Below are 27,370 nucleotides of genomic sequence, written 5' to 3'. Positions count from 1 at the left end.
ATTCAACAGGGGGTTGCTTTCCCCTTATTTCCACTTTTCAAGGGAATTTCCATCAGAAAGGAACATAAAGGAAACAGTTCGAAAAGTGCTTACCATCTCCTTCGATCACACGGTTGCAATGGAAACAAACATCACCGAAGAGCTGAAGAGGAAAGAGAAGTAATTAAATTTTTATGTAATGATTTTATAGACAGTAACTTCTCAAACTAACAAAATAACTGTATTTCAGCTAATGGGCACAATATTTCTGTTTGTTTCAGTAAATTAAAAAGAATGCTGGCAAGTCTGGTTTGGTTTTCCAAGTATGTTTTGCATCATCTCATCACAAAAAGTCATTATAATATTAAAGCTAAAAACATTTGTTTACGTCTGTTTGATCCTCTGTAAATAAGATTTTGTTTTGTTTTAACATTTCTCTAATCCTGAACATTTGAAATACAGCAGCTGGTGTCACATACAGATCATTACTATTCAGCCAATTTAACATTTGGACTTACAGGCGTAACTAGAACAACATATTGCTGTTTCTGGCAAAAACTGCAAGGAAACACTATTTTTATTTAAACAAAAAAATCACGAAAATTTAGATCAAAAATTATTAGTTCTATTTCTAGACTTAACATTTATCCACAATTAAGAAGTGCCCAAAATTTCACGTATTTTTTCCAACTGCAGTAATTAACCTAGTAAAAGACATCCAGTCTACATACAGCTCCTGTCTGATATATGTACTTGCCCCATCACAGCTGCAACACTATTACTATTTATGTCATGGCTTTTCTTGTGTACAGGTACGCCAGCAACATTTCAGTCATCAGCCTTTCATCACTGACAAATTAAGAATCCATCTGTAATTAGCAAATGCCTTACAACTCCCATATGTAACCCCTACTCTTCTATTTATATAAGCAAAGAGGTGGATACGACACAACACAGATGACTTCCAAATAAAAGAGGTCTAAACATTGTGGTGCCGGACTACACAGTCAAGGCAGTCTGAAGAGAGACGGTACCATAAATATAACTCCTATATAAATGCAAGTGGTCACTAGGTGGTGTTCTCTGACAAATTTAGTCTCCGCAGTCTCCAGCAACCTAATGAACAAGCTGGGTGGTGCAGTGTATGTTAACACAGTCACTTTAGATTAGCAGCTGCAGGGAAGACCAGGCAACTCACAAGGGCCTCGTCTTAAACTGCAGCTACTGAGTGGCAAATCTTCTTTAGCTTCTTGGGAAAGAATGGGTGTCATTAGCTGCTCTGATCTCACAAACATGTAAAAGCTCCTAAAAGCTCTACTTAAGTACCACTAAGCTTGAAGAACAACACAATACTGATTGTCCTGGTTGCCTTTGTGAAATTTTCTGCAGTTTTCTTTCTCAATACCAGACCAATGTGTAGAGAAACCTGTATAAATTAACTGCAACAGAACATCTGCTAATTGGCATTACACCCACAGGTGCCTATCAGAAAACCAAAGAATGCCCATGCTATTCCATCTCTATCTAATAAAACCAATTCATGAGTTTACCAATTAACACCACTTTTAAAAATATGCAACCTTACCTGATTGTAGTGGGTTTCACAATATGCCAAGCCTTTTCTCTCATAATGACGGTGACCCAGGAATGGCTTTTCACATTTTGCACAAACAAAATGCTACAAAGAAAGTTACATACATTTTTTTGATTATTGGGAAGTAATGGTATTTTTTCTGGAAAACAAACCAAGCAAGCCTGGTATTGAACATGACTGGAGTCTACTGAGCTAGCTGTACCATTTTGAAAAGGAGAGTTAAAACTTTTTTGTTTCTACATTTAGACCACTAAAATAATGTTCCTTTTAATGTCTTCAACATTTCAATCCAAAAGTTACAAAAAAAAAAAAATCAGCAAAGGGATTCTTATATGTTATTAATGAACAGAATGAAGAGATATTAAGTAATCTGCACCATCATTACATTCTTGTGAAGAAAGCATTTGCTGGAGGAGATTTTCAAAACAACAAAAGGAATAAACTGTTTATCTTTCTAATTTAAATGGAAGATGTGGAATGAAATCTTGTACATGGCCTTGAAATATGAACTCTCACATAAAGTGCTTTAGAGATATTTACGTGGCAGGTGACTATAGAAGACATAAGGGTGTTATGATGCTCAGTAACTTGCCACAGAATTTTCCTGCCTTTCCACATGTACTACTCTGCACTCTGAAATTTTGTAAAGACCTCACGGTGCTTCCTTTGATTACTGAATTTAATTTCACAGTCAAAGCTCCCTGTAAGGTAGGAAATAACTACTATTTCACAGTGGAAGACCAGCCACAAGAAGGCTGAAGATGGGATTAGGAGACAGAATTTAGTAATCATTGTTGCATACTCTGCTAATCTTTTAATTGAAATTGATCAGCAAAATCACAGGCAAGTATGTTAATGTTAATGCTTGTAAAAGACAATATCTATCATCTGATATTTACCTCCACATGCCATTGTTTGCCCATAGCATTTACCACACGGCCTTCAATTGGTCTTCTACATGCCCCACAGATGGGGACACCCATTTTGTCATGGCAGGGTAAGCAGTATAATTCTCCCTTCAACTCACGAGCATCAGCAGTAAGTTCCTTCCTGTTCAAAAGTTAACGAATTGAGAGCATAAATAAAGGCACTTAACAATGTCAACTCTTGAGAGTTTCTGAAAATTAAAAAAAAAAAAAATTAGCATTTGTTTTTGAAATTGTATTTGTACTACAGTGATGCAGCAGCATTATATGATATAGTTCAATATAGTTCAAGACTGATCACCGTAAACTGAGAACAGGCTGCTAAGCGAGACACACTAAGTCTCTGAAAACAGGTACTAAGCTATTGTCATTCTGCATTCTGATTATGTATCACAAATGTGTGTGTGAAAGCTGTAGACATGTTTCATTTATATTCTGGCACTCTTACCAGTTTATTTTAGATTTGCATAACTGTAAGTAAAATGTAGTCTTCTACATCTAGATACATTTTCCTTGTTGTATCAAACAAACATGTGCTAGCTATAATTATTCATTGCCAGTTGCATAATCTCATATACTCTACTTTTCAGTAATTTGCATGGTTAGAATACTGAGACCAGCTAAACTTTGAACATGACCGTACTAACTAATGCTCTCAACTGGTTGCCACTGACACAACGCTACGTGTTGTTATTCGGATCAGCCTTTGCTATGGCACTGAAATGGTAGCTTCCTTTGCACCAGAAATAAACAACTAATAGTCCATGCTATATCCTACAATGTTCCATGGTTTGTTTATCAGTGCAAGATGTAGAATAGAAATGTGCAGCTTCATGTACTGCAGTTGCAGAAGCTGATAAAATGAGGTGGGAGAAAGCTTCTAAGAAAAAGATAGGCTTTAAAAGGAGAGAACAAAGTCTGCGTGCCACTCAACTAAAAAGAAAGAACATAGGCAAGTGAAGCAGTCAGAGGACCATTCTTCCTCTCATAGCAGAATAACAAACTATCATTTCACTGCTACAGAAACTGTTATCTGTGTCCATACTTCTATTTTGTAAGGTACCATTTTGTCCTGCAGAGTCCAATCTTTCATTACTCCCTGACAGGTCAGCTGCTGTTTGAACTCAAATGTCCAGCTCCACCATCCCAAAAGCAGTAACACACATCTGGCTGCAAGGTACCCATATCCCACCCCTCTTGCCAGTTGTACAGCACAGGCTTTCACTTTAAGATGTAAATTGACGAAGCAAATACACCCAGCATTTTCCTGTTCTCCTTTGCAGAACTCAAGTTACCCGCAGTTTGCACAGTTGAAATGATCAGGGTGATAAGGATCATTTTTGAATATGAGAGGCTGTTCATCAATAATGGCATGACACTTCTGGCAAATGTACTTTCCCAGGCCTCTGGCTTTTTCCCTGTTATGGCAAGGACGGCAGAGATGTCTAAAACAGCATAAAAAAAGAGAAGTAAGTACTGGTACCAGGTACTGCAGTGTAAAATATAAACCAAAAATCTATTAGAAGCTCATTTCAGTCAGCCCTTTCTGGAGGGAAAAGTCTTTAAAACAATTTTCTTGTTATGCAAACCAAGTTCAGAAGAGGCAGGATGATCATTTTATTTTCTGTCACCGCAGGAATATAATTTCTTCAGCACATTTGAATTTAAGCTGTGTTGAAACACAGAAAACAAAGTTTTCTATAGATTCTCATTGCTGAATGTTTTAACTCTCAGAATCTTAAAAATTTAGATTGGAAGCTGGATGAACACAGAGGTCCTAATTGTGTAGCTATCTCATATTATACATATGAAGCCAGTGGCCATAGAATCCACTTGTAAAACATTCTTCTGATCACAGCTGGTAAATATCCTACTCTGTGAAGAATCCCACTGAACTTGAAGCAATTAGTAAATAAGGTGCTAAACTAGACCAAAATTGGAACCCCAAGCTGGAAAAAGAAAGTAAAAATTTCTATTAAAAAAATAAAGACAGTGCTTCTGTATCTGAATATTTTCTCTCTTATTATATATAACAATGGCCCTGAAATATCACCAGGTAGAGAACATTTGCCAAGAAACCTGATGCTGAAGTAGCTAAACTGCTAATATTTTAAGTGTATATTTTAAGATACCCATTCTTAGATTTGTGATGCACTCTTACATCTTTTCCCCACAAAAGATGCTTCAGTTGCTCCACCTCAGCAGGAACGCTTCATGAGCCAAAACCTCTCAGTTCATATTATTCAGGGTCAGTTAACAGAAAGAAGGGTGAAGATCTACCTGCCAGCATTCTTGACAAATCCAATATCGGCCAATACTTGTTGGCAGATATCACAGCAGAAGCACTCTGGATGCCAGCTATTGTTCATAGCTTTAATAACACGACCAATAATGAACTCACCTGTAAGAAACACAACACCAGGATATAAAATACCATGCTAGACCAAGTTAAAAGCAACTCACAACAGAATCACTATGACAACATCTTCATCATCATCATCCTTCTTCAAAGAAATCTGGTAGGATACACTGCTGTCAGTATCACAGTTCTGGTTCTAAACTCTGGAATTTGGGGTTGTTTGTTTGTTGTTTGTTTTTTTTTTTGTTGTTATGGGTCAGAAGAAGACGTCCTTGCTGATGGAGGACCTTCTGTTCTTTACACACAAAGTGACTCCACCTTCTCACTGTAATCACTATTTTTCAGTCCCTTTGCTGTTTTTACTTATCTGTTCTCAAGCTGTTAAGAAATATATGGAGCTCTTTATATAATATGGCTTTCTTGTGTCCTAATCATCCTTCTTCTCTTCTTTAAGAAGATAACAGTTTTAACTTGTCAGATACATAGCAGTGGTTTCTACTCCACTAGGACCAAGCCTTGAGGGGCTCGATACTAAAAGCACCACACAACTGAGCTGGGGTGGCTGTGGACCTCCTGCAAAAATACTCCCATGGAGTCAAAATGCAAAGCTGCAGTGAAGCTGCAGAACAGTCAATCCAACACACACAACTTCTGACCTACTACGAGGAGTCTTGTCCTGTGAGGCATTTAAAAAACAGTGTGAGAACCACTGTTTTGTATGCATGGTGTAACTACTGCACAGGTGGTGGAGCCATGTCCACCACACATGTGATTCAGTCATTCTCTATGTGGATGTTGTGGCCAAGGCCCCTGACTGGTGCAAAGACTCTGCCTAAAAAGTGTTGGGAGCCCAGCTTCCCGGTGCTGTGGGAGGCTGAGTTCTGGCTTTGGAGAATGTAAAATTCAAACAGCTGCCAAAAGGGAGCAATGGCAAGGAACTGATGCAGACAATAACATCTAGCATGTGACTCTGTGGCATTCCCATGAAGTCATAGTTTTTCAAGAACAAAACCTGATGGACTCCAGAAATGTCAGGAATGCTTGAGGCCTCATTGCTAACTGTCCTGTTGATTTTGGATGTGCTTACTAAATCCAAGCAGCTTTGTGCAGGACCTTGATGAGGTTTTAAGAGAGCTGGCACTACAAGGAGCCAGGGTAGGAGAAGTGGGAGCTGTACTGGCTGGGCAGGAGAAATCCTAGAGATAGGCAGCGTAGCTCCTCAGAAATTGTCAGACACATTTTTTCCTCTTTCTCTGTTTGTTCACTCCTGCAGCTTTAAATTCAAAGATCCATAACATCTATTTCCCTTTCTCTCTGTGTTCAACCCCTCCCTTCACGTGGGGAAAAGCCTCACTCAGATAAGTGAAAGCCGTAGCACCTTGCCAAGGTGCCACAGAAACATGAGAGCTTCCAGGCCAGTTTAAGCAACAGTCAGGTAATATAATGCCTTCCCAGCCCCGCCCAAGCATGATGTGTCACACACAGGGGGAAAAAAATGTGCAAATGATTACAGCGCAGCAGACATACAAGCATTTACATCAACAGTGGCAAATAAAAAGTAGCCCTCAGTGTTATGTAGGGTGTATGTTATGTAGACGCTGAAGCCTTAAAGGTATTTGTTTCAAAAATACAATGGGGGACCAGCTGACTGTCAGTGGATTATAACACTAGATGATGATGAAGAATGCCCCCATTTCTGTGGAGCAGGACAGCACAGGTGGGTTACAATAGCCAAGCAGATGACAAAGACTTGTTGCAAGGTTTCAGCTGCATGAGAAGGGCCAAATATGAGCACGTGCAGATGTACAGATATATATAATCAGTAGTCATGAATGGTATATATAATCAGGAGTTCATGAATGGTCCATTCATTGGATCACTGGATCAACAGCTAAACTACTCAAATAACGCAAAGTGGTTTTTTTAAATCGTACTGTTTGTTGACTTTTAGGAAAAGCAGCTCCCTGAATTCTCTGAAGTCTAGTTCATTCTGGAAGTTCAGATGATCAGCTACACAGGGCCACCTCCCAGAGAGCATACACAAGGGTTGCACATCTTCCCCCAGTGACATTCCCCCTTGTGATCAGTGTGAAGTGCTTCACCTCGATGTAAAACTTACCACATTGATGGCAGCAAGGGGCAAAAAGCATCTGAAAATCATGTTCACAATACTTCCTCCCTTCAAACTATAAATGGAAAAAAATCTGAGAGTTAGAGGGATGAGGAGCATGCCCTTAATACAAATGCTGTAACACAGCAGTTTGTTTCCAGATGCAATTAGGTAGCAAAACATGATAGGCTACACAAAACCCAAGACAATGTGCTAGGCATTAAATCCACCCATCTTAATTCAGCTACTAGCTAGCATGTGGCATTAATAGCACACCATTCCTCTAATACTGCTGAGAGTGTAAGGCATTTTCCGTCACCCATTTACATCACAAAAGGTGTCTACATTTTGACAGACTGCTGAAACTGATGCAACTGAGCAAATTCTGGGCAGGAAATTAGCTAATGAAAACCCTTCCTGGGGTGGGGGGAAGCATTTTCACTGAACCCATTTGATCTCTTCCCCACTCTGTATTTCCTGCAAGAATGACCCAGCATAACGGAGGAAGTAAGTATGGGGGGAGGAAGAACACCAACAGGCAGAATTTGCAATTTATGGAGCAGTACAGCCAAAACATGATGGGAAATAAGGCTTATTTCATAGAATTATAGAATCATTTAAGTTGGAAAAGACCCTTAAGATTATTGAGTCCAAATTTTAAGGAACAAAGTTCACTACATTGACCAGATGAAATAGGGAACCAGTCTTAAGGGATTTGGATTTGGATCTGAAATTTCTCACAGCTTTGAGAAGTTCAGCTGCAGTTCAAGCTTGCATAGAAAAAAAACTTACGGAAAAAAAAAAAAAAAAGGTTCTACAGCCCTGCATTAGCAACTTAGCTGAAGAATATGTAAAAACATGTAGGCAAGTATGTCCTGAAATGAAGGGAACGATGTGCCTTCAGGCACATCATTACTAGACATAAATGCCAACTGGCATGTCAAAACCAGATAGACAATATTAGGTATGCTATAAAATGTTTGGATTTTAATGTCTCAGTTTAAAACAGTGGAAAAGGGGGACAGGAGGAAAACCCGCTCTTTTTTACTGTGTCTAAGACAAAATGAAGTGAGTAATATAAAATGCTGTCCACAAATTAGGTTTTGGTGCACAGACAGAAAACAGAGCAACTTGTTTCAAGCTTACCTGTTTTATACTATGAAATTCCAAGGAACAAATACAATAGAAGTATACTAATTACTCGTACAATATACAGAACCACTGGCAGGATGGGGATCTAATGAAACACTCTAGAAGTCACTGGATACTTGAAATCAGAAACTTAATTCCTGTGCCCAACCTGAATTGCACCTATTAGAAACACAAAGACACATGCTCCATACAAAATCTTTCAGAAGTCTCTGCTAGCAACTTAGCAGGTGTTTTTCCAGTGTAATACTCTAAAACAGATGAATTTTTAAATTGGAGCTTTTAAAAAAAAAATGAGACACAAAGGGCCATTACTTTCTCAAGGAATAATGGAAATTATTGGTTCATTGTGAATTGCACTTGCTTCCTGATGGATAAAATCCTTTTTGAACTGAAAAAAATCCAAAAGCTTCCTGTTTTGTGTAAACAGGTGGTCCAATGGGAGATGCTTAGGTTTGCTTGGATTTCGGAGCCACCACATGTTGATCTGGGCAGACCAAACAGGTTTTCTTCCCCTCTGGTTTGCATCAAGCAGGTTGGTTACCCTTCAGTCTTGTTTATCTTTTCAACCTTCTCAGCTCATTTGTGCTGCCTTTTGTGGATGACCCAGCAGTTCATCCATCAGAGAAAGTCTTGAGCTTCTGTAACAAATCCCAGAGCACATATTTTAAAACCAAGGTCATTTGACTGTTACTATACTGGAGGTCCACAAGTTAAATGGCTCTACATAGAACATTTCACTGTGATATAATGTCCAGCTGATCTCTATGGTTTTAGCTAACTTTGTGGAAAGACATGCGCAAAACCTGAGTCTTTAAAGACCCTTTCTCTAAGGTAGTTTCTGTTAAAGCCCATTTTAAGAAAACATTCGAGGTACAACTGGAACAGAAACAAATCTGACAAGTGCATTACAGCTGCAACTTTCTTTAATCTTCCTATAGGTTATTACAAACATCTTAGAAAAAAACCACAAACTTAAAGAAACTCCCTCTCATTTAGGAGACAAAAGTCATGTGCCACTCCATTTTATTTTACTCTTATAATAATAACAACAATAGTGATACAGATTCCTCAATTATAGCTTGTGAGTAGTCCAAAAGGATTTTGCTGTTTCTTCTATTGTGAGATGCACCCCTCTAAGCTCTTCCATCTCCCCCACCTCAGCACAGTGCAGAGCAGGTTGGGTTGCTTCTGAAAGCATGCAGCAAGAGACTCTTTAACGAACAGCTGGACCAGGGGGTAGGACTCATCTCTCCTAAACTCCCCTGTCTGAAGGTGAGGTGCCCACACTCCACAGTAGGAGACACGGGCAACCTCTAGTAAGGGGGAGCCATTCTTGGACCCGAGAGTAATGTGGGCTGGAGGAAATGCCTGCTGACTGATTACAGTGGGGCCAACCTGTCCCTCTGAGCATGCTACCACCAAAACTCTGCATTTCAGCCAGCTGTTCTGCTATTAGTATAGGACATTAGTATAGGACCTGTTGTAAGTCTCTGCAATAGCAGCTCCAGGGAATATATGGCTTCCAGGCAGTGGAGTAAAAGCAGACCAGAATTGCTACCACTTTGCATTCGACAGTAAAGCACAGTGAGTTTGGAAACTCTACTGGTGTGTGCTTGCACTAATTTGTTTAGGTTGAGTGCATCGGAAAATGTGCTAAACTGATGCTACTGAGCAAACTGGAACACAAATATACCCTTAGCAGGTCCTAAACCCACAGTTCCCATGCAACATTAGGCACACAGCTCTCATTTACACCCTTACGCAACGAGGCCAACACTGGCCGGTTACAAATCCATATTGTCATTTCTACCACAGGCTCATGAGGACATCAACAAAATTCCTGCTGTGCTGTGCAAACTCCAAGCTGCAAATGGGCACTGCTCTGGCGTGGCAATGCTTGTGCCTGCAAGCGGCTCGGCTCCCGTGCCAGCCTACAGCGAGCTGTGCTGATCAGGGTCCCTACAAGCAGCCTTGAGACACATGCCATGGCACAGGAGACCCCCATCGGCCTGACCTCTCAGTTCAGCCCCCACCCATGCAACACAGTGTGAAAAGCTTATCATGGCAGCATTTGACAGCAAATGTGATAAGCAACTTAATGACTAACTGGTGGAACTCTGCAAGGTCTTGCGATAGGCAGGGAAAGAATATTTGACTTCCCAATTGCTAAGAGCTGGAAAAAAATTCCAAGAAACACTAGCTTAGTTAACCTGGCACAGAATAAACACAAACTCATCCTGGGCGACTGACAATGCCTGTGCTTACCCATGGGGAACCTGCTCAGAAAAACATGTTACCTTGCCACACCTCCAAACACATCCATCTTCTCAAAGAGTGCATTAAGTCAGAGGAAGATCTCTTTTCTGCCTGTCTTCTCTTTTTCTTGACAGTCACTTTTTCTTGACAGTGATACACATCATCTCAAGTCCTCAGAGCACCATCAGACATCTTCTGAGCACTGACCAACCTAAGCCTACCCTCTACCCAGCTTAGGGCTGTCCCTCCCTCTCCCCCAAATGCTGTCACCCAGTACATTCTCATCTCTAGTACCAAGGTGCCAAATGTCCGCCCTTCTCCCTGAGCAGCAAGCTGTGCCCTTGTCCATCCTTCCCCTGAGCAGCACCACCAGGAAACATGTTGGGGTTTCCACTTCAGTCATCTCACTGGCCACTTCAGTGGTGAGAGCCTTTATGGCAGCACAAGACACATGTGGATATCCTAAAGGGTGCAGAGACAGAGAAGGCAGCCCTGCCAAAGATTTTCCAGCTGAAACAGCCCCAAAGGCACAAGCACTGGGACAGCATGGATATCCACTGACCTCACCAGTCTCTAGAACATGCTCAGGACAGGCTAGTAGTATAGATAGGGGAGGAAGCCTGGGTGAGATTTATAAGCCATCACCTGAAGGCTGTCAGAGGGCTTAAACAGACTGAAAAGTACCTCTCTTTAACAGCAGCAGACAGACTTGCTCATGTGGAAACTGCAAGAACTTGTGGTGGACACTAGAAGGGCTAGAGGCAGAAGGGTGATGCAAAGTTCATGCCACACACAAGTCTTTATGTATTAATTTATCCTCATTGTAATTATTTTACCTTTGTAATAGCTGTGGCAAAAAGTGTCTATTCTTAAATGAAACTTCCCACTTTCTGTGTAACATTTTTCAAGAGCAAAGCTTCTACCCTGTCTGAAAAAAACCCTAGCAACATTAACCAAAACGTGTTCAGTACATGGAGCTATTTTCATTCCTGGGACTATCTGCTGACATTTCTGACTTACTGTCTTTAACAGGGAGCATCACTTTGCAGTAAGAGAGTGCTCAAAGACCAACCGTAATAAATATGAATGTTAACATGGTAGCAGTAGGAAGCAAAATGCCTACATCCCATATATCTAAATACCACCAGGATACTTGCCCCTGCCAAAGTGATTCTGGTATGGCCACCCATGAGCAACAGAGAGGTTGTAATATTCCTGGACTAGGTGCAAAAGCAAGGCCTTTTTTCCATGGCAGTCCTTGTCCATCCCCTGCAAGATATAGACTGCCTAGAGCAGGATTTCTCAAACTTTCATCTTTAAGAAAGGACCATTTGCTTTCTGAAAGAAGTCTCTGGAGTGTCTCACTGTTTTTTTTGTCAGAAAAAGGATGAATAAAATACTCATTATTTAGAGAAAATACATTTTATTGGTTTAAGACAATTTTATTAATACAATTATAAATATTTTCGTTTTAAAACTTTCAAATCACTTTATGGTTGCCTCAGGTCTTAACACGTCAGGATGGACTGCAAGCAGGCAGCAGCTCACTATGTATTAACAACTGTAACGCAACATGTAAGTATCTAGGGGGTGGGTTTTTTAATTTAATTGCTACTGCCTTGCAGCTCAACTTTTGATGTGTTACGGAACACTAGTGGCTCATTTACCACAATTTGTGCAACATAAATCCCTACAGCACTGAAAAGTCTTTTGATCCTCAAAGAAGTTGAGAGAAAACAAACCCCAGGAATCCCCTTTGCCAGTCTCTTTTCCAATCCACACTCCTCCCTCAGCCTCTCCTCATCACCACATAACGTGGCTCTGTAAAATCAGAAATACTACTGTGGAAGATAAACTGTTGTGCTCTTGCCAGAAGGATGGCACACTGTATGTGAGAGCACACATTGTGCTTTTAACACACTGCTCACCTTCCTTTTCAGATCACAGTATGACATAAACCATATAACCATTACTGTAAGTTGGACTACAAGCTACTTGAATAGGACCTTATCTCTCAGACAGCAATTCCCTGTCTCACGTTATCTACCCTTCCTTATACCAATCACTTCATATTTATGAACTAGTCTAAAGTTTTCACTAAAGCCACTTTGTGCTTGAGATAGCTGAGGCATATCTTGAATCTCCACTATAGGGGAAGGCAAAAGAAAATAATACTGATACCAAAATACCCATCTGAGCTGAGGGCAATCTACCTGGGGCTGAGAAATATGCGTGAGGGCAGATTTTAACCCTTTAAAGCATGTAAAACTGCTATTTTTGAATGCTCCAGTTCATTAAACCTAGATCTGACCCTACATAGTCCCCATCTGGTTTGGGCTCCCTGCACACCCTGATCTCAGCCTGCTCACTTACAGGTCATCTCCACGAGACACTTTTCACATGCCATGCTGGTCTCACTCAACTCAGCAATAAACCTCTTATGGACCGCAGGATCACAGAATCACAGAATCGTCTAGGTTGGAAAAGACCTTGAAGATCATCCAGTCCAATCATTAACCTAAAATTGATTTCCCAACTACACCATATCCCTCAGCGCTATGTCGACTCTACTCTTAAACACCTCCAGGGATGGGGACTCCATCACCTCCTTGGGCAGCCCATTCCAACGCCTCACAACCTGTTCTGTAAAGAAATGCTTCCTAATATGATGGATATGATGCTTCCTAGGATGATGGCATTTCCCTCTATATGTCTGTTGTCTAAGAAGTATGCTTTCTCTGTATTTCTAGTATGATATATCTGGTGCACAGACTTCGGGGGAAAAAATCCGCACTGAGAAAAAAATTTCCAGCAGTTTTTTTCTGATAATACCTGGATGCACATTTAAACAAGGTTATACAACTCATGTCCTCCAAATTAGCACAGGAATGCTTCTGATTTTTTCTCCCTCTACTGGGCATATCCTTTCAGAGCCCAGTTCTTGCCATGAAGGCATACAGCAAAGGCTGGGGGTGAGAGGGACACTCTGCCCTGCTTACCTCGTAGAAGAGCCCTTCAGGAAACTGCTGAAAGCACTGGGCGCAGACGAAACACTGCTCGTGGTACAGCTCACCGTTGCTGTTGACAATTTTCTCAGCAGGGGCAAAGCCACCCCTGCAGCGCTCACAGATGGCATTTGCAAGTGCGTTCGCCATGTTGCTGTTGTAAAAAAAAAAAAAAAGAAACAGAAAATTAGGCCAGATAGCCAATACCACAGGTTGTGGGTCTCTTTTCTTTCCTCAAAGCCAACTGCATCAGTTTAACACTAGGCTGCTCAACACAAGTTTTTCAGGGGACATAATGATTTATGACATCACCTCAGAAATAAAACTGCCATTTCCCCCTGCTCCCAAACTCTTCAGAAACAAAACCCCTGCAATGTAATCTGATAATTACTAATTCAAAAAACCAATAAAAAATCATTACTACAGATACATTTACAGGCTTTTTATGATGAGAAAAGGCAAGCAATTCACAGAAGTACTATAAAAATGATGAAATACATTAGAAATACAGAAAACAAGGGCAAATATTAACAATAATTACAGACTGGCATCAGATAGGAAAACATAAAGGATAATTCCAAAATAATTATTATTTCTAAAATATAACAGCATTGGCACAAAAGCTCTAAATAAGCAATCTGAAAGAGCGTATGGTATCTAGTCTGGCAGATATTACTGAAAATCAGAGCAGGTAAAAATTATTCCCCATATAAGCTCTGCACAGCTTCAAGTCATTTTACAAATTTAGTTTGAAGTCATGGGATTTTTGGTTGGTTTGTTAGGGTTCATCTCAGGGAGCTCAGCTCACAGCGTGCCGGTGTTGGTCCAGGGCCAAGGTGGGAATGCTCTGGCTGCCCCACTGTGATCCACACAAGCTGGCAAGCCCATGCTGGGCATGCAAAAAAATACTCAAATAGCAACCCTGGTTGCTTCTCAAAGGCACACGACCATAAAATGACTGTGGTAGCTGCAAAATATCAGAGGAATTAGCTACTTCCCTAGGACTGTGTCCATATCTGCAGAAGGCAGTACAGCTCTGTTTCAGTTAATTAAAGCCAGAAAAAGGCTCACTTGATTTTTCCTTGACAAACGTTTCCTTACGCATGTCTAGACTCTCAAAGCTAAGCCTTTCAGGATCATCTCTCTGCCCTAGTACCATTTGATAGCAGAGAAAATATACAGGGCCATGGTCTAGTTTCATTACAGTTTGACCACGGCTGGCGAAGCCACTGACTCAAATGTCTATCTGGAAGCATATTAAACAACGGACATTATTTTAAACACATGCGCATGCGCGCACACATTTTGATACAGCTATCAGGCTGCACCTGTAAGTGCAGAGCCCTCAGTCCTCTGCAAGATGCCAAGCCTTTCCCCCAACGGGGATGAGACCTCTTGACACCCACCACCTTCAACAGGAATTGAATTAATTCCTTGCACAGCATCCAAGGGAGCAAGCAAACACCTAGCACGTGGTTCAAAAAGGAATGTGCTTTATCTATTTCTTACACTGTTTCACAAAAGAGCACTATGCAAGGCCACATCCTATGAGTTATTAGCTGTCTTTTTTTTTTTTTCCCCCATTCCCTCTCGAGATCTTTGCAGAAGAGGAAAACAGTAACCACTATGCAAATATTCACTGCCCTCCTGATGAAACAAGTGGGCAAACTTCACAAGGAGATCAGATGGAGGATGGTCTATCCCATACATAACAGACAAGCCCATGGACAAACTGTTGTGATTATGCATATAAACTGGTTAACTATAAAGCTCGCCAATGGTCTCCATGGATTGTGCATGCCTTCTGGGGCGGAAAACCTCAATCACTTTCCCCATCCTCCTTATCAATATAAATGAATAATCACAGCAGAAACAGGGATCTTTCATCATCACCTCAACAGTTCTCAAGCACTAAGGATGTTAAGTGTTGCCACACGCAAAGTATAATCCAAGCAAAAACATGAAACAAAGTTCAAAACCAAATGAAAACATAAAGCATTCCTCCTCAATATACAGAAGTACTTCACTTTGAAACACATCATACATTTAAAACCAGCAATGTATGTAATGCTTCTGCATCAGTGAAGTAGTTTATCCATTTGCCCAAAATAACAGGCAAACAACGTAAAGTCAGAGAGACTACTTGACAAATTCCAATCCCATTTCAACTGCTGATAAAAATTTCCGATGCAATTAACGATGAAGTTTAAAGCAACAGATCAAATTTTAGTTGACGATTACAACTGGCAATGTATCAAGCAGAACAGAGGCAAAAGTTGCATTAGAGAACAACTTGCACAGCCTGCCCAGAGCTCTGATAATAAAATACATATGTACAATACACCAATAATGTCACCACAGTTACACCCCAAAGCCGAACAGAATGAACTTACAATCTTGCATAAAAGTCACAAAACTCTTTGTAGAGTTTTATGTCACTGTGCCTACGTTGCAATTTTGACACCGGTTTTTCGCCTTCATTTCCTGTGGAATTGTGAGCATCAGGAGCCACACTGTGTGCAACCTCTTCATCCTCCGGGATGCGGTAAGGGTGAGCTCTGTGCTGGAAGTCCATCTCTCTCTAATGGTTTTCCCAGGTATATATAATCTATGCTTATACTGCAAAGAAGCTGTAGGCAAAGTCTGCAGAACAATGTGCTGGACTTCCCCTTGTTCCCAGCGAAGTGATTTACTTTCACAGCTCCGTGTCATATAGCCAGAGCTACTCAGCGCCCTGCTAGAGCTTCAAGTTAAAAGTTCAGCAGCAGGGCAGTGAGCCCGTCAAGCTGTGATTTACTGACGCTGGCTGTGAGCAGAGGAGCACATTCCCCTACCAGGTCTTCATGCAAACTCGGATGCTGGAAAGGGGCTTCGCTGCCGGCTGCTGATAGAAGCTGCCCAGGGCATCTGTGGTGTGAGTAACCTATGTGAGCAAATATGTTCACCACCAAACTTGTCTGCAGCTACTTTCTGCTGAGGGAGGGTGGAGGCAGATTCCAACAATATTTTACTGTGGGCAAACCAGCAGTGGAAAGCACAAAGAGAAGACTTCTGTCATTAGATAAATATTGCTTTAATGCTATGCTACATTAATGACATTGTAAAAATGGCCTTTAATGTTCCACTTGTGTTTTCTAAGTCATATGTGCTGAATTTATCTATAGGCATCTTTCTTTCTGTCAGTAGTTCAGAGAAGGGGTAGGTACAGATTGATAGTTTGATTTCTGCTGTGCTTCACAGGCTATTAACCGAACTGCCAGGTATGCTATAATGGGCAATATAGGAAGGAGGAAAATGAAGCTGGATTTCCAGTGATGTGCTGCGTTTAGAACAATCATCTAACATAATAACACTTACTGACGTAATTTACTGTGGATATTAGGGAACTGAAACAGCAAGACCAGGAAGAAAGAATGAAAATTAATCATTCCTTCACCACAGACTGTTCTCTGAATGCTGCAATTACTTCATGGTTATATTCTATTTAAAAAACCTGTTGTACACTGCTTACTAGGGAAGGCAGGGTCTATTAGCTGCAGATTCGCAGCTAATAATTCCACACTTGCAAGCTCTCTGCTTGAAGCACACGGGATACTTGCCTTCCAGCAGCTCGTAACTGCAGTCAAAGCAGGCTTTTGGGAAGCTGTCCTGAGTAACTATAATACCTCTTGTGTCGAACTGGCTCAGCCTTGTTAGCAATCAACTGCACTGCAGAACCACATGCACTTTGTGCTCATGACACACATCACCTTGGTATCTGAAGAATCTGCTAGTCTGTGGGGAGGCATGAGAAAGCAGAGGACAGGAAGGAGATGAACAGAGGGAACAAGTAGAGAAATTAGGACTAGAAGATGACAATGGATATGACAAAGTACAGTCAAGGCTGGTCCTTCTTAATATGCCTTCCTAGGTCCTACTGCAGAGGGTCTGTTTATGATGGTTTGGGGCCATATCTCTCACCACTAGTTGGGATAGCTTGCTCAGTAAGCACAGAGCAGCACACACGCCACTGTCCATGCAGGCCTGGGCTTGCATGTAGCCATCTTCCCACAGCCTGGCCAACACAGCACTACACTTCTGCTGCTGCCAAATTTGTGGGATGGGTTTGGTCAGGTGACTCTCCTTCATCTCCTCTCGGCAGAAAGCAACCCCTGGGCAAGCTTTTCCTCTGTGCCACAGGACATCATGGTAGGTGGGACCCAGGCAGCATGACGCTGCTCATTCACCCATCTGTAGGTGTGATTATCCATCTCGCACCAGACCTACTGGGACTCACAAGCTAAGGAAGCTGCACCCTCATCACAGCTTGGCTGGAGCTCAAGCCCTCCTTTTACCTGTCATGGAGCAAGCTGCAGATCAAGCAACGCTCAGGTTTTAGCCCTAGGCCACAGTGATCTTGCTGGAGCACCGTTGCAGAAAACAGCGCTGGAACAAATGGTTTCTGCATCCACTGGAGCACCAGTGATGAAAACAAGCACTGTTTGCCAACAGAATTGCAGGCATAACGATACCAGCTCTTATTCTCCATCCTGCTTCCCAATGTTTCCTGCACAGGTCAATGCTGAACTTTTATGGATATGAAAACTCCAGGGAGGCTGACTGCAATGGACTAACCGTGCTGATTCATCCAGGACTAGTGCAGGTGCACCAAGCCACTAAGATAAGAAACAGCAAGTCAATCTGTCTCTTCTCTTTACCACTAACCATCTCCTCAATTGTTTTCTTGTATTTTGTCCCAGATCTCAGGCAATTCTCCCGAGAGGCTGCTGCGGCAAATCAGAGCCCTGAAGAGTTTCTTTCCCTGTGGACTGCTTCAATCCTTGCAGTAACTCAAAATCCACAGGCTACACCAAGGTGGCTGGAAGCCACTCCTGCTGCCTTGCATCTTCTGTGGTCAAGAGGAAAATATCTGCTTGCTTCTTTGGCTTTCTACTGTGCAGTCTTCTGCACAGCTGTAGCAAAGCAAGTAGTACAGCAAGTCAGTGAAGTAAGATGTCCATCCAAAAAGCCTGTTTTAATCTTCCTAGCTTTTTTCAAGAAGCAGCCCTGAAAGGTAATAGGACTCCATATGTGCAATAAGTAGAAGCTGCCTGTCCTGAGGTCTATTGCCATCAATGCTGGTGGAATTACTCCCAATTTGTTTTCCATTAAGCAAGAAAGGAGCTTGCCAGGAGTTTAAAAAGGGCCTGCTACTGAAGCAAAACACAGTTTCTACTGTGAAGGTTTGGTAATCCACAAATCCAGAGCAGCTGGCCATCTTTCTCTTTTCTGTCATTTGTTGGAGGCGTGCTGCCAAGATCTGAAATGCGTTGTTAAAAATATATGGCATTTTCATTAGGGAATTCTAGGTTACTCTGAGGTGAAGTCCATGAGGAGCAAGAAGCGTGTAGGGAGTTGTTGATTTGCAGCAGCAGCAGCAGCATCCCAAGGGCATTCCCAGCCTGCTATTAAAGAAGCAGTGATAAAGGGAAAAGGGCAAAGTTGAGTATTTAACTGGAAGAGGTATGTAGGAAGGAAGAAGACAGAGAGGCTTCTCCTGGCACACTGAGGACCTTATCAGAAGTCAAAGCTGATGGTGGGGAAAGTGCTGAAGGAAATGGCAGAAGAGTGGAAGTGTCCCACTGCAGCTATGGAGGAGGGCTTCAGAAAACAAGAGCAAAAATAGCCATACTGCTTTATCATCGCTGATGGACGACTGCTGCCCTACTCACACACTGCTTTCTCTGGAGAGCTTTCAAATCTGGCTGCCCGTGCTGGCAGCTGCCAGAGGCAGACAGGGACTCTTACAGAGAAGGCTCGGTGGCCGGCCAGCCCTGCTGAGCTTTTCGCTCCATGCCACAAATAGACGTGCCGAGCAGTCACGGCTCCAAACAAGGTGCTTGGCAAAAGCAGCTGCTACTTGGCAACCTACTCACGCCATCGTGAAATATCACTGCGTCACTGGTGCTGTTGGGAGGCCACGTGCCTGTCAGGTTATACAGGGGGAGGATACGTCATCACAGTGCATCCCTCCCCTTCCCGCATAGGTAAGGGTGACTTCATTTTAACTACACTTGACAAAGATGCTATGCAATGGCCCTCTCATTCAAAATACAGAACAACTAGAACATAAGTTTTGCTGCAAAATATGTGTGGACTTGCAGTGCCCTGTGCTGATTTCTGCACCAACCCTTTAAAGCACTAGTTGACCTTTTGCATCTTTTTTTCATTGAAATTAAAAACACTCTTGGGTTCTGGTTGCTACAATTGTTCATCTCTTAAGCAATAAAATACTTCCCATGTTAAACTGGTCTCCTAAGGCAATTTGAAATTAGTTATAAATCTTTTTTATAATAAAAATGCACATTACTGGTAGGATTTTCACATGCACCCAGCGCTGCTTTAACGTCTGTTTCTATTAAGAAGGATGGAAAACCATCTTGAAACCACTGCAATAAAAACCAGGTGAATTCTGAGTGCTAATAGAAGTTTCATCCTCTAGTTTTCACCACAAAAAGCATGATTAAGCTTATGTGGTGGGAGTTTAAACAGGGCAACAAAAAGGCAACTCTAGATGTTTCATATAATTCAACATAAATTTATTCTAGTATAAACATGTCCAAAAAATGCTTTTGTCTCCGCAAACAGAGAAGGTTTACATTCCATCTCTCCATAAGGAAGTGAATATAACTGGAATAAACAGGTAAGCAGCACCTTCCCACATGTTTTATCAGCCATACAAGCACAGTTAAAAATCAGTCTCTGACAGAATTTGTGGCAAGGGAGAGCAGTATTTAGATATAACACTTTCCTGTTGTAAGTATTATTTCAAATAACTATTGTATTTTCTTTCTCCCAGTTACAAACATTACCAGATGAAGCCACGCTTTGTGTAAAACAAGAAATTACTTCTGAGTACAGATATTTGATACTCTTTATAAAAGCCATCTCTTCCTCCACCACTACTATTTTTTGAATCCCATGCAGACAGAAAAAACAAAACAACAAAAAGACACAGTATTACATATGAGAACCTACAAGAGCCCTAATAAATATGTGTTGCATGAGATATAGCATACTACCAGTTATTCTTAAAATCTGCACCCTGTATAGTTGACTGCCTGTATGCTTCACTATGGTAAAAATACCGTATCCAAACTCTTCCAGCTCAATACATTTTAAAGATGCATTTGCACTAAGGCATTTCATACAATAACATTTCTATCCCCATTTACAATTTAAGAATAATAAAAAAGGCCAGCTAGTCAGTACTAGGGGCTGCACATTAAATGTCTCTGAGATACTCTGAAAAGAACCATCTTGTCAAGACCGATGAGACAAGATGAGGCCTACCAAGCTCAAAAGCATCCTTCTCTTTGGACATACACACAGTGAACTTTACAACATCAAGGTCACTCAGTTCTAAAGTTTGAAAGTGTTTGGGAAGAATAATCTTTATACTAGTGGAAATCAAACCACTGGAAAGTCAAGGGATGTACAACAGTGTGTGATCAAGCAATTTTAAGCAAATCACAACTCAGTGTACGTGTGCTCCTCTTCCACTGATTAAGGAACAGATTTAAAGTTCAAATATGGAGAAATGTATGAGGTTGATCTTTGCGTTTTCTGACATTTCAGAAAAATAGCATTCTGGCTTGTATCAGAAATAGTGTGGCCAGCAGGACTAGCAAAGTGATCTTACCCCTGTACTCGTCACTGGTGAGGCCGCACCTCGATTCCTGTGTTCAGTTTTGGGTCCCTCACTACAAAAAGGACATTGAATGACTCGAGCGTGTCCAGAGAAGGGCAACGAAGCTGGTGCAGGGTCTGGAGCACAGGTCGTAAGAGGAGCGGCTGAGGGAACTGGAAGTGTTTAGTCTGGAGAAAAGAAGGCTCAGAGGAGACCTCATTGCCCTCTACAACCACCTGAAAGGAGGTTGTAGCGAGGTGGATGTCCATCTCTTCTCCCAAGTAACAAGAGACAGGACAAGAGGAAAAGGTCTCAAGCTGTGCCAGGGGAGGTTTAGATTGGATATTAGGAAAAATTTCTTCACCAAAAGGGTTGTCAAGCATTAGAACAGGCTGCCCACGGAAGTGGTGGAGTCAACATCCTCGAGGTACTTAAAAGATGTGTTGATGTGGCGCTTAGGGACATGGTTTAGTGGGACTTGGCAGTGTTACGTTAATGGCCGGACTTGGTAATTTTAAGGGTCTTTTCCAACCTAAATGATTCTATGATTCTAAAATGTTGCACTATGTATTTCTCTTCAGAGTAACAATTTCGTAGCACCAATATTCATTTCATGTCATCTATCACTGAAATCCACAAAAAATCCCTCACTGAATCCTTAGTGTAAAAGCAAGTAACAGCCTTTGCTGCTGCCGGAGCCATCTGCCCATGCTAACTGGAACTGATGTTTTCACAAGCTGAACACCATGACCTAAGTGGCTCATGCAGGAGCTATAATTAATGCCATGACTCAACATAACAGCCCAACTACCAGGAGAGACTTACAGTACATCCACACAGTTCCTTGTAGGGCAGAGATAACTGCAACACCAGTCTTGACAGCTCACAGCAACATCCTTATTATAGTAATGTCTCCACTGAGGACCCCATGCTGAGGACTGACTTTCGGCTTTACTAAGCAGCACATCACTTCCACACATCTCCTCTCGAATATTACTAATAATCTACACCTCCAGCAACATAACCTCTTGAAGGATTTTTCACCTTCATTAAGTTTGTTTTTCTGTTCTATATGAGAAAGTGCAAAGTTTTTCATTGCTTGAATTAATTTATTTTGGGCAAAAGTAGAATGTGGTAAAGAAAACATCTCCTCAGCTGTTGCTCTTTTCTCACACATATTAAATCATAATTATTAGTCACTCCAGGTTTTGCTTTCACATTTTTCTCTTCCCACATTCACTGCAGCATCACCAAGCTCTAAAACCAGCAGAGGATAGCAGACAGCTGAGCCATCTGCAGTTAACACTGTGAAATTAAATAATGGCCCTAATATTCCACAGCCGAAAGAGAATAACCAGAAGCAATTTATATTCCTAAGAGTCAAGTGTGAGTAATGCATCGACAAATAAGGCTAATACAAAATAGCATTACTTTCACAATTGATTATGATTAATTCATTAAGATTTTTGGTAATACAAACTGAAGGTCTGTATCTTGTACTTTTTATTTATTAGCTATTCAATACTAGTAGCAGACATATCAAGTAATCATGAATGAATTTCAGTATCAGTCAGTACAAAGTAACATTTCCATGCGTCTTCCAAACCAAAGGCTCTGGTAACTATTGCGAGGGTTTTTTTAAAGTAATGGTTTCCACCCCAACAACTGACTAATCCTGAATGAGCAAAGCAGGAGTGAACGGTTATAGTATGTATTGTAAGACTTGTGAGGGAAGATGTAGAAGTTACCCCTTGCAACAGCATATTGCTGGGATTCTCTGAAGGAGCAGTGCAGGTTATTTGCTTGGTAGAACAGAAGTGAAGGGAAAAGGGAAGACAATGGGATTTTGTGCTTGGGATCAGAGAGTTTTGAGCCCTGCCAAACCTCTTTCCTCTTTGCTATGTACCACGGAGAAGTGGGTGTAATTTGAGGATTAGCTCTAGAAGGAATGTAGTTTAAAACTAAGCAATTACTTGTACACTTCGGGCAAAATTCATGACCTGCAACCTGGTAACTCATGGAGCTATCCTGTCCTCAAGCTGCACTGCCACTGTGTCCTTTTAAATAAAGAAATAAAAATAAAAGGAGTAGCTTTTTTAATGTATCACAAATAATAGTGTATGCTTTAGTTTCTGAAGTCATTGAGGAGAAACGTACAAAACAATAACTGAAATGCCAAACGTGAAGCAAAACAGTTTTCAATGCAAACTTTCCAAACCAGAACAAGAAGGGGACTAGCCAGAGCAGTTTTGAGTCATGACTCCGAGTGGGTAACATTTTTCCAATAGCTGCATAGAAACAGAGTTCAAAAGGCAGACTCAATGCTGTATTAAGAACTTTATGATCTATGAAGAGCATGGCATGCATGGATTTAACATGCTGGAAAAGATAAATGCCATTTCACATCCGTTTCACCTTTGTCCATTCATTCCTTGTTGGAACAGCTTGAATCTTTTGAATGTTTCATTTTAAAAGGCAGAGCTAAGAAATGCTGCCAGGTATTGCTAGCTGTGTCTGCCAATACATTACTTCCTTTGAGGCTCAGCTAATAGTTTTTAATTAATTTTCTTTTAGTTCTATCATGGCCATTAAAGGAGATAGAAAAAGCAAAAAAGCTACAGGGAAACAAGTCACAAAAGTCACAAACCAAATTCCTCTTGTTGCACAGAAGGCTCCAGAAATTCATGAAGCTTCATCTCCCTTGATATATAAATGCATCACAAGACAACTTGTAATCTGCTGGAAAAGCTGAGCATTATCATCCAAAACACTGCTCACAGACCATTATATATGAAACCAACATTTCAGAATGCTACCAGGAACTATCTAAGATCAGAAGTTTCTACAAAGCTGGCTGATAGAAAGATGAAAACTGAATAATGCCTAAAGCTGCTATGACGAATCAAGCAGAGAAAAAATGAACACGCAACCGTATGCACTACAGTATCAGATGGTACACATGAAAACTCAGAGCGTCACTCCTGTTTGGGAAATGCCTCAAGATTCCTGGGTGCAAGGAGAAACCAGAGGAGTTAACCGAAGGGAAAAACACTGAATGTCCCAAACTCTGTAGGAAGTCCCTGAGCCACAGCTGGTGGCAAGCTGGGATTACTACCAAGGGGAATCCCATAAAAGGCCCACTCTCTCCTACCTCCATCCACAGGCATCAGCTTTTGGCCACCATCAGAAGCAACACAGTTGGCAAGCTAAAGCTGTTCCCATGTCTGGAGAGCATCATGTAAAAGGCTCACGGTTCTCCTGAGGACACTGTGTCTGTTAGCTTTGCATTTCCTAGAATAGCTCAGAGACCACAGGAAAACAAAATAAACAGAAAGGGAACCCAAACTTACAGCCTTTAAACTTGTTCTCCCAGATGCCTGCATGTTGGTAATTTTTATTAAGTGGTGACATTGACATAATTTAGTTTTTCTCTCCTCTGCAGAATACTTCTGTGTGTAAATTCACTTCAGGGTGACAGACTGCATTTAAAGGAAAGCTTAATTATAATGAAGAATAATGAGCAATCACAGTACATTTTCTGTAGAGAGAACCTCTGATTAGGTGTTATCAAAACACATGAAAACAAGCGTGAAAAAAGAAACCTACAACTTATCTTTAGCCACCTAATCCTGTAGGAAAGAGCAATGAAAGTCCTAATTGTTATAATTACTGAAGATTAATGATTTACTAAAATCATAGATTATTACAATGAGGCAAGTGTAAGAGGAACAGTAGTAATTGCTTGTGTTTCTGTTACACAAGCCGTTACCTCCGGTCATTTGGAGTCACCGGAGGTGATAGTCGGGGTGAGCAAGTCAAATAAAATTGCTTAGGAGTTGTTATGCAATGCAGGAGACAAGGGGTGAGAGAGAAGGGAAAAAAAAAAAAAAAAAAGGGTGTGTTCCTCATGAGTTATTTTAACCCCTAGAGCAATGAAAAGTACAGCACAAATGAAAAGTAAGCCCTCTAGTCATTTGGATGCCTCAAACTAAGGCTCAACACAAATTCTAAGTATCGCAATATTAACATATAACCATGAAGCATATTTTTGCTGGCTGGAGGTTATTATAATTAATAATTCAGTCTTAAGTTTACATGGACAAATCCTCTCTTCAATTAGAGCAGCTAGCAGATGAGCCAAAGTGTTTTTTAATCAAGAGTTCCCAAGTATCTAATTCAAATGAGAATTTCTAGGTCCCAACTCTCTACTATTCCAGCAGTTTCTAACCACAACAAATGAAAAACTGTATTTTTTTTGTGGCTTAACATTTATTTTCAAGCTCTTCCTAGTTTAAGAAATTAGTCTCTTTTTTTACCAATGTATTGAATAACTAACTACTGCTTTACCTGCTGACACTGGCACTGTGAGCAAGTGAAACATCTGCTTACACAAAGGAGCTATATAAATATTAACAACTGTGATGCTATTAAGAAATGTTACCAGTGGAAATCAAATTTTACAGTGCTTTCAGGAGCAGAGAGATCTTTTCTTTCTGCTTTCCCCTGTCCTCAGTACGCTAGTGCATCTAAAAGCTCAACAGGGTCCCTGGTTCCTCTGACAGTCCCCAACCAGCATTTCTTCTCCCTCCTAGGAAGTGCAGGAGGTCTTCAGGGAGGATGGGCGGCTGGAAACAGCTGCACACCTTGGCTGGCTGCTACACATGGGTTTCTGATGGCAGGATGAGGTGATCTGTGACCTCGTACAACTTCCGAATGCTGGATCTCATAAGGGAGGCACCTAGCCCTACCACACTGCTGATGTTTGTGGGATTTTATTCATTTGTTTCTTTTTATACTCACCTACAAGCTTTGCTGTGCAGAGCCTATCCCCCCAAGGCTCAGTGGGATGTAAGAACGTGCTTATGTCTCCTATTTCATCTGCGATGGATTCTTTGTGCATGAAATTTTGGGGCACATCCACATGCCTCCCAGCCTGAAGTCAGTGTGCAGAGGCAGGCGGGAGCCTCAACGGACCCAGCAGAAGATTGCCTGCACGTACTCACGCAAATGTACCCATCAGCTTCAGCAGCTGAGAGCAAAGCGAAGGCAGATACTTTAAAGCTATTATTGTGGAAAACATCTATGGTGCTTTCTCCACAAGAGAATTGAGCAGAGAACTATCTGAGCAACTGATAGCCACCGGCTGAAGCTTGCCAATGATTATTTGTTGCACATGTTGAAATTCACCGCTTGGATAAAAACTTGAGACTAACCTCTTCAAACTTTTAATTGCATTTGAACCTATATGAACTTAGAAAAGAGTGCTATGGACAGCAGCAATCAAATTCACCTTAAGTTTAATTGTCAAAAAAAAAAACCCTGCCCCTACTTTTCCCAGTACCTTGCACTGAGCTTTGGAAATTAATATTATGATACTTTTTAGAGAAATTATTTTATTTTTACAAAGGCCATGAGATGAGATGGGGAAAGAGCAAAAATAGCAAGTATACTACTACTGTTAACTGACTCCTAGTGATTAATCATAGATGTATGCCTACAATTTCCTTTGCTGAGAAAAGCAAGACAGAATAGCTCAGTATACAGTCATAATTTTTTACATGCCATTTCTGAAAACAAGGCAAGACAAGATTTATCAGAGATGTCTTTTTTTTTCCACCTAATCAATACAGCTGGAAAAGAACAAGTCTTCCCCTCCATTCTGAAAAGCAGATTTCTCATGTTGTATTTAGTTCAATGACTGTTGCATCTGTTGCAGAGAGGGGAGAGGTGAAGGTGCCGGGCAGCCTCTGCACTTTCAGCTCTGCAGCTGGGGAGCACCATGTGTGGTTAAGGTGTATGCATTGGTGAGCCTCGCTCAAGCAGGGGAAGAGAGGACTGCATTCAGCTACTCCAGCAGAGGTCTAAACCAAGCACATTTTTTTACTGTGCAAGTTCAAGAAGAGGATGAGCTATCCAGACCACCTTTTACTTGAGCAGGCAGGTTCCAGCTTCCTATAAGGTCAGTAAAGCACCAGTGACATTGATAGCAGCAGGTTAAAAGGCTCCCAGAGAGGATATGGGGTTTGTTAAATGATATGTGAAGTGGGAGAGGTAGGAAGAGAGAAGCCACATTTCCCACCCCCATCAATGTGCTGTGCTGTCAGGACAAGGGCTGTGACTCTTTCCACCTCACCACAACTGACTGGGTAACCTGGGCATGGGTTATGCCAGGAGGAGGTGGGGTGGAGGGGATGAGAGAGGTTCCCTGGGAAGGCAACTCACTCCATCATAGGATAGGTTTCTAAAAGTTGGGATGAGTCCTACCTTCCCACCCTGGTCCCGATCTCAGTTGAGCTTAGGGCTTGCTCTTTATGGCTACG

The 27,370-nt window shown here is 41.4% G+C and overlaps 1 protein-coding gene across 8 annotated transcripts in view; it reads right to left on the bottom strand.

The window, feature by feature from the left end:
* LIMS1 (LIM zinc finger domain containing 1) overlaps positions 1-27,370 on the bottom strand; it is a 76,237-nt gene that overhangs the window by 4,660 nt on the left and 44,207 nt on the right. For 4 of the 8 annotated variants that reach the window (XM_074909473.1, XM_074909483.1, XM_074909453.1 and 1 more), the window contains exons 2-8: positions 13,376-13,535; positions 6,978-7,044; positions 4,780-4,900; positions 3,795-3,944; positions 2,473-2,623; positions 1,565-1,657; positions 94-142 (exon numbers count right to left, since the gene is read on the bottom strand). In XM_074909473.1, the coding sequence (XP_074765574.1) occupies positions 94-142; positions 1,565-1,657; positions 2,473-2,623; positions 3,795-3,944; positions 4,780-4,900; positions 6,978-7,044; positions 13,376-13,535 (791 nt within the window). Of the gene's footprint in view, positions 1-93; positions 143-1,564; positions 1,658-2,472; positions 2,624-3,794; positions 3,945-4,779; positions 4,901-6,977; positions 7,045-8,123; positions 8,759-13,375; positions 13,536-15,774; positions 16,048-27,370 lie in introns of those variants that run through there. The other 4 variants (XM_074909435.1, XM_074909443.1, XM_074909493.1 and 1 more) reach the window with 3 other exon arrangements.

The sequence above is a fragment of the Athene noctua genome, chromosome 1 (assembly GCF_965140245.1).
Source record: "Athene noctua chromosome 1, bAthNoc1.hap1.1, whole genome shotgun sequence".
In the NCBI taxonomy this organism is placed as follows: domain Eukaryota; kingdom Metazoa; phylum Chordata; class Aves; order Strigiformes; family Strigidae; genus Athene; species Athene noctua.
Note: the sequence above shows the minus strand (reverse complement) of the source record. Positions and strands in the feature narration are given on the sequence as shown.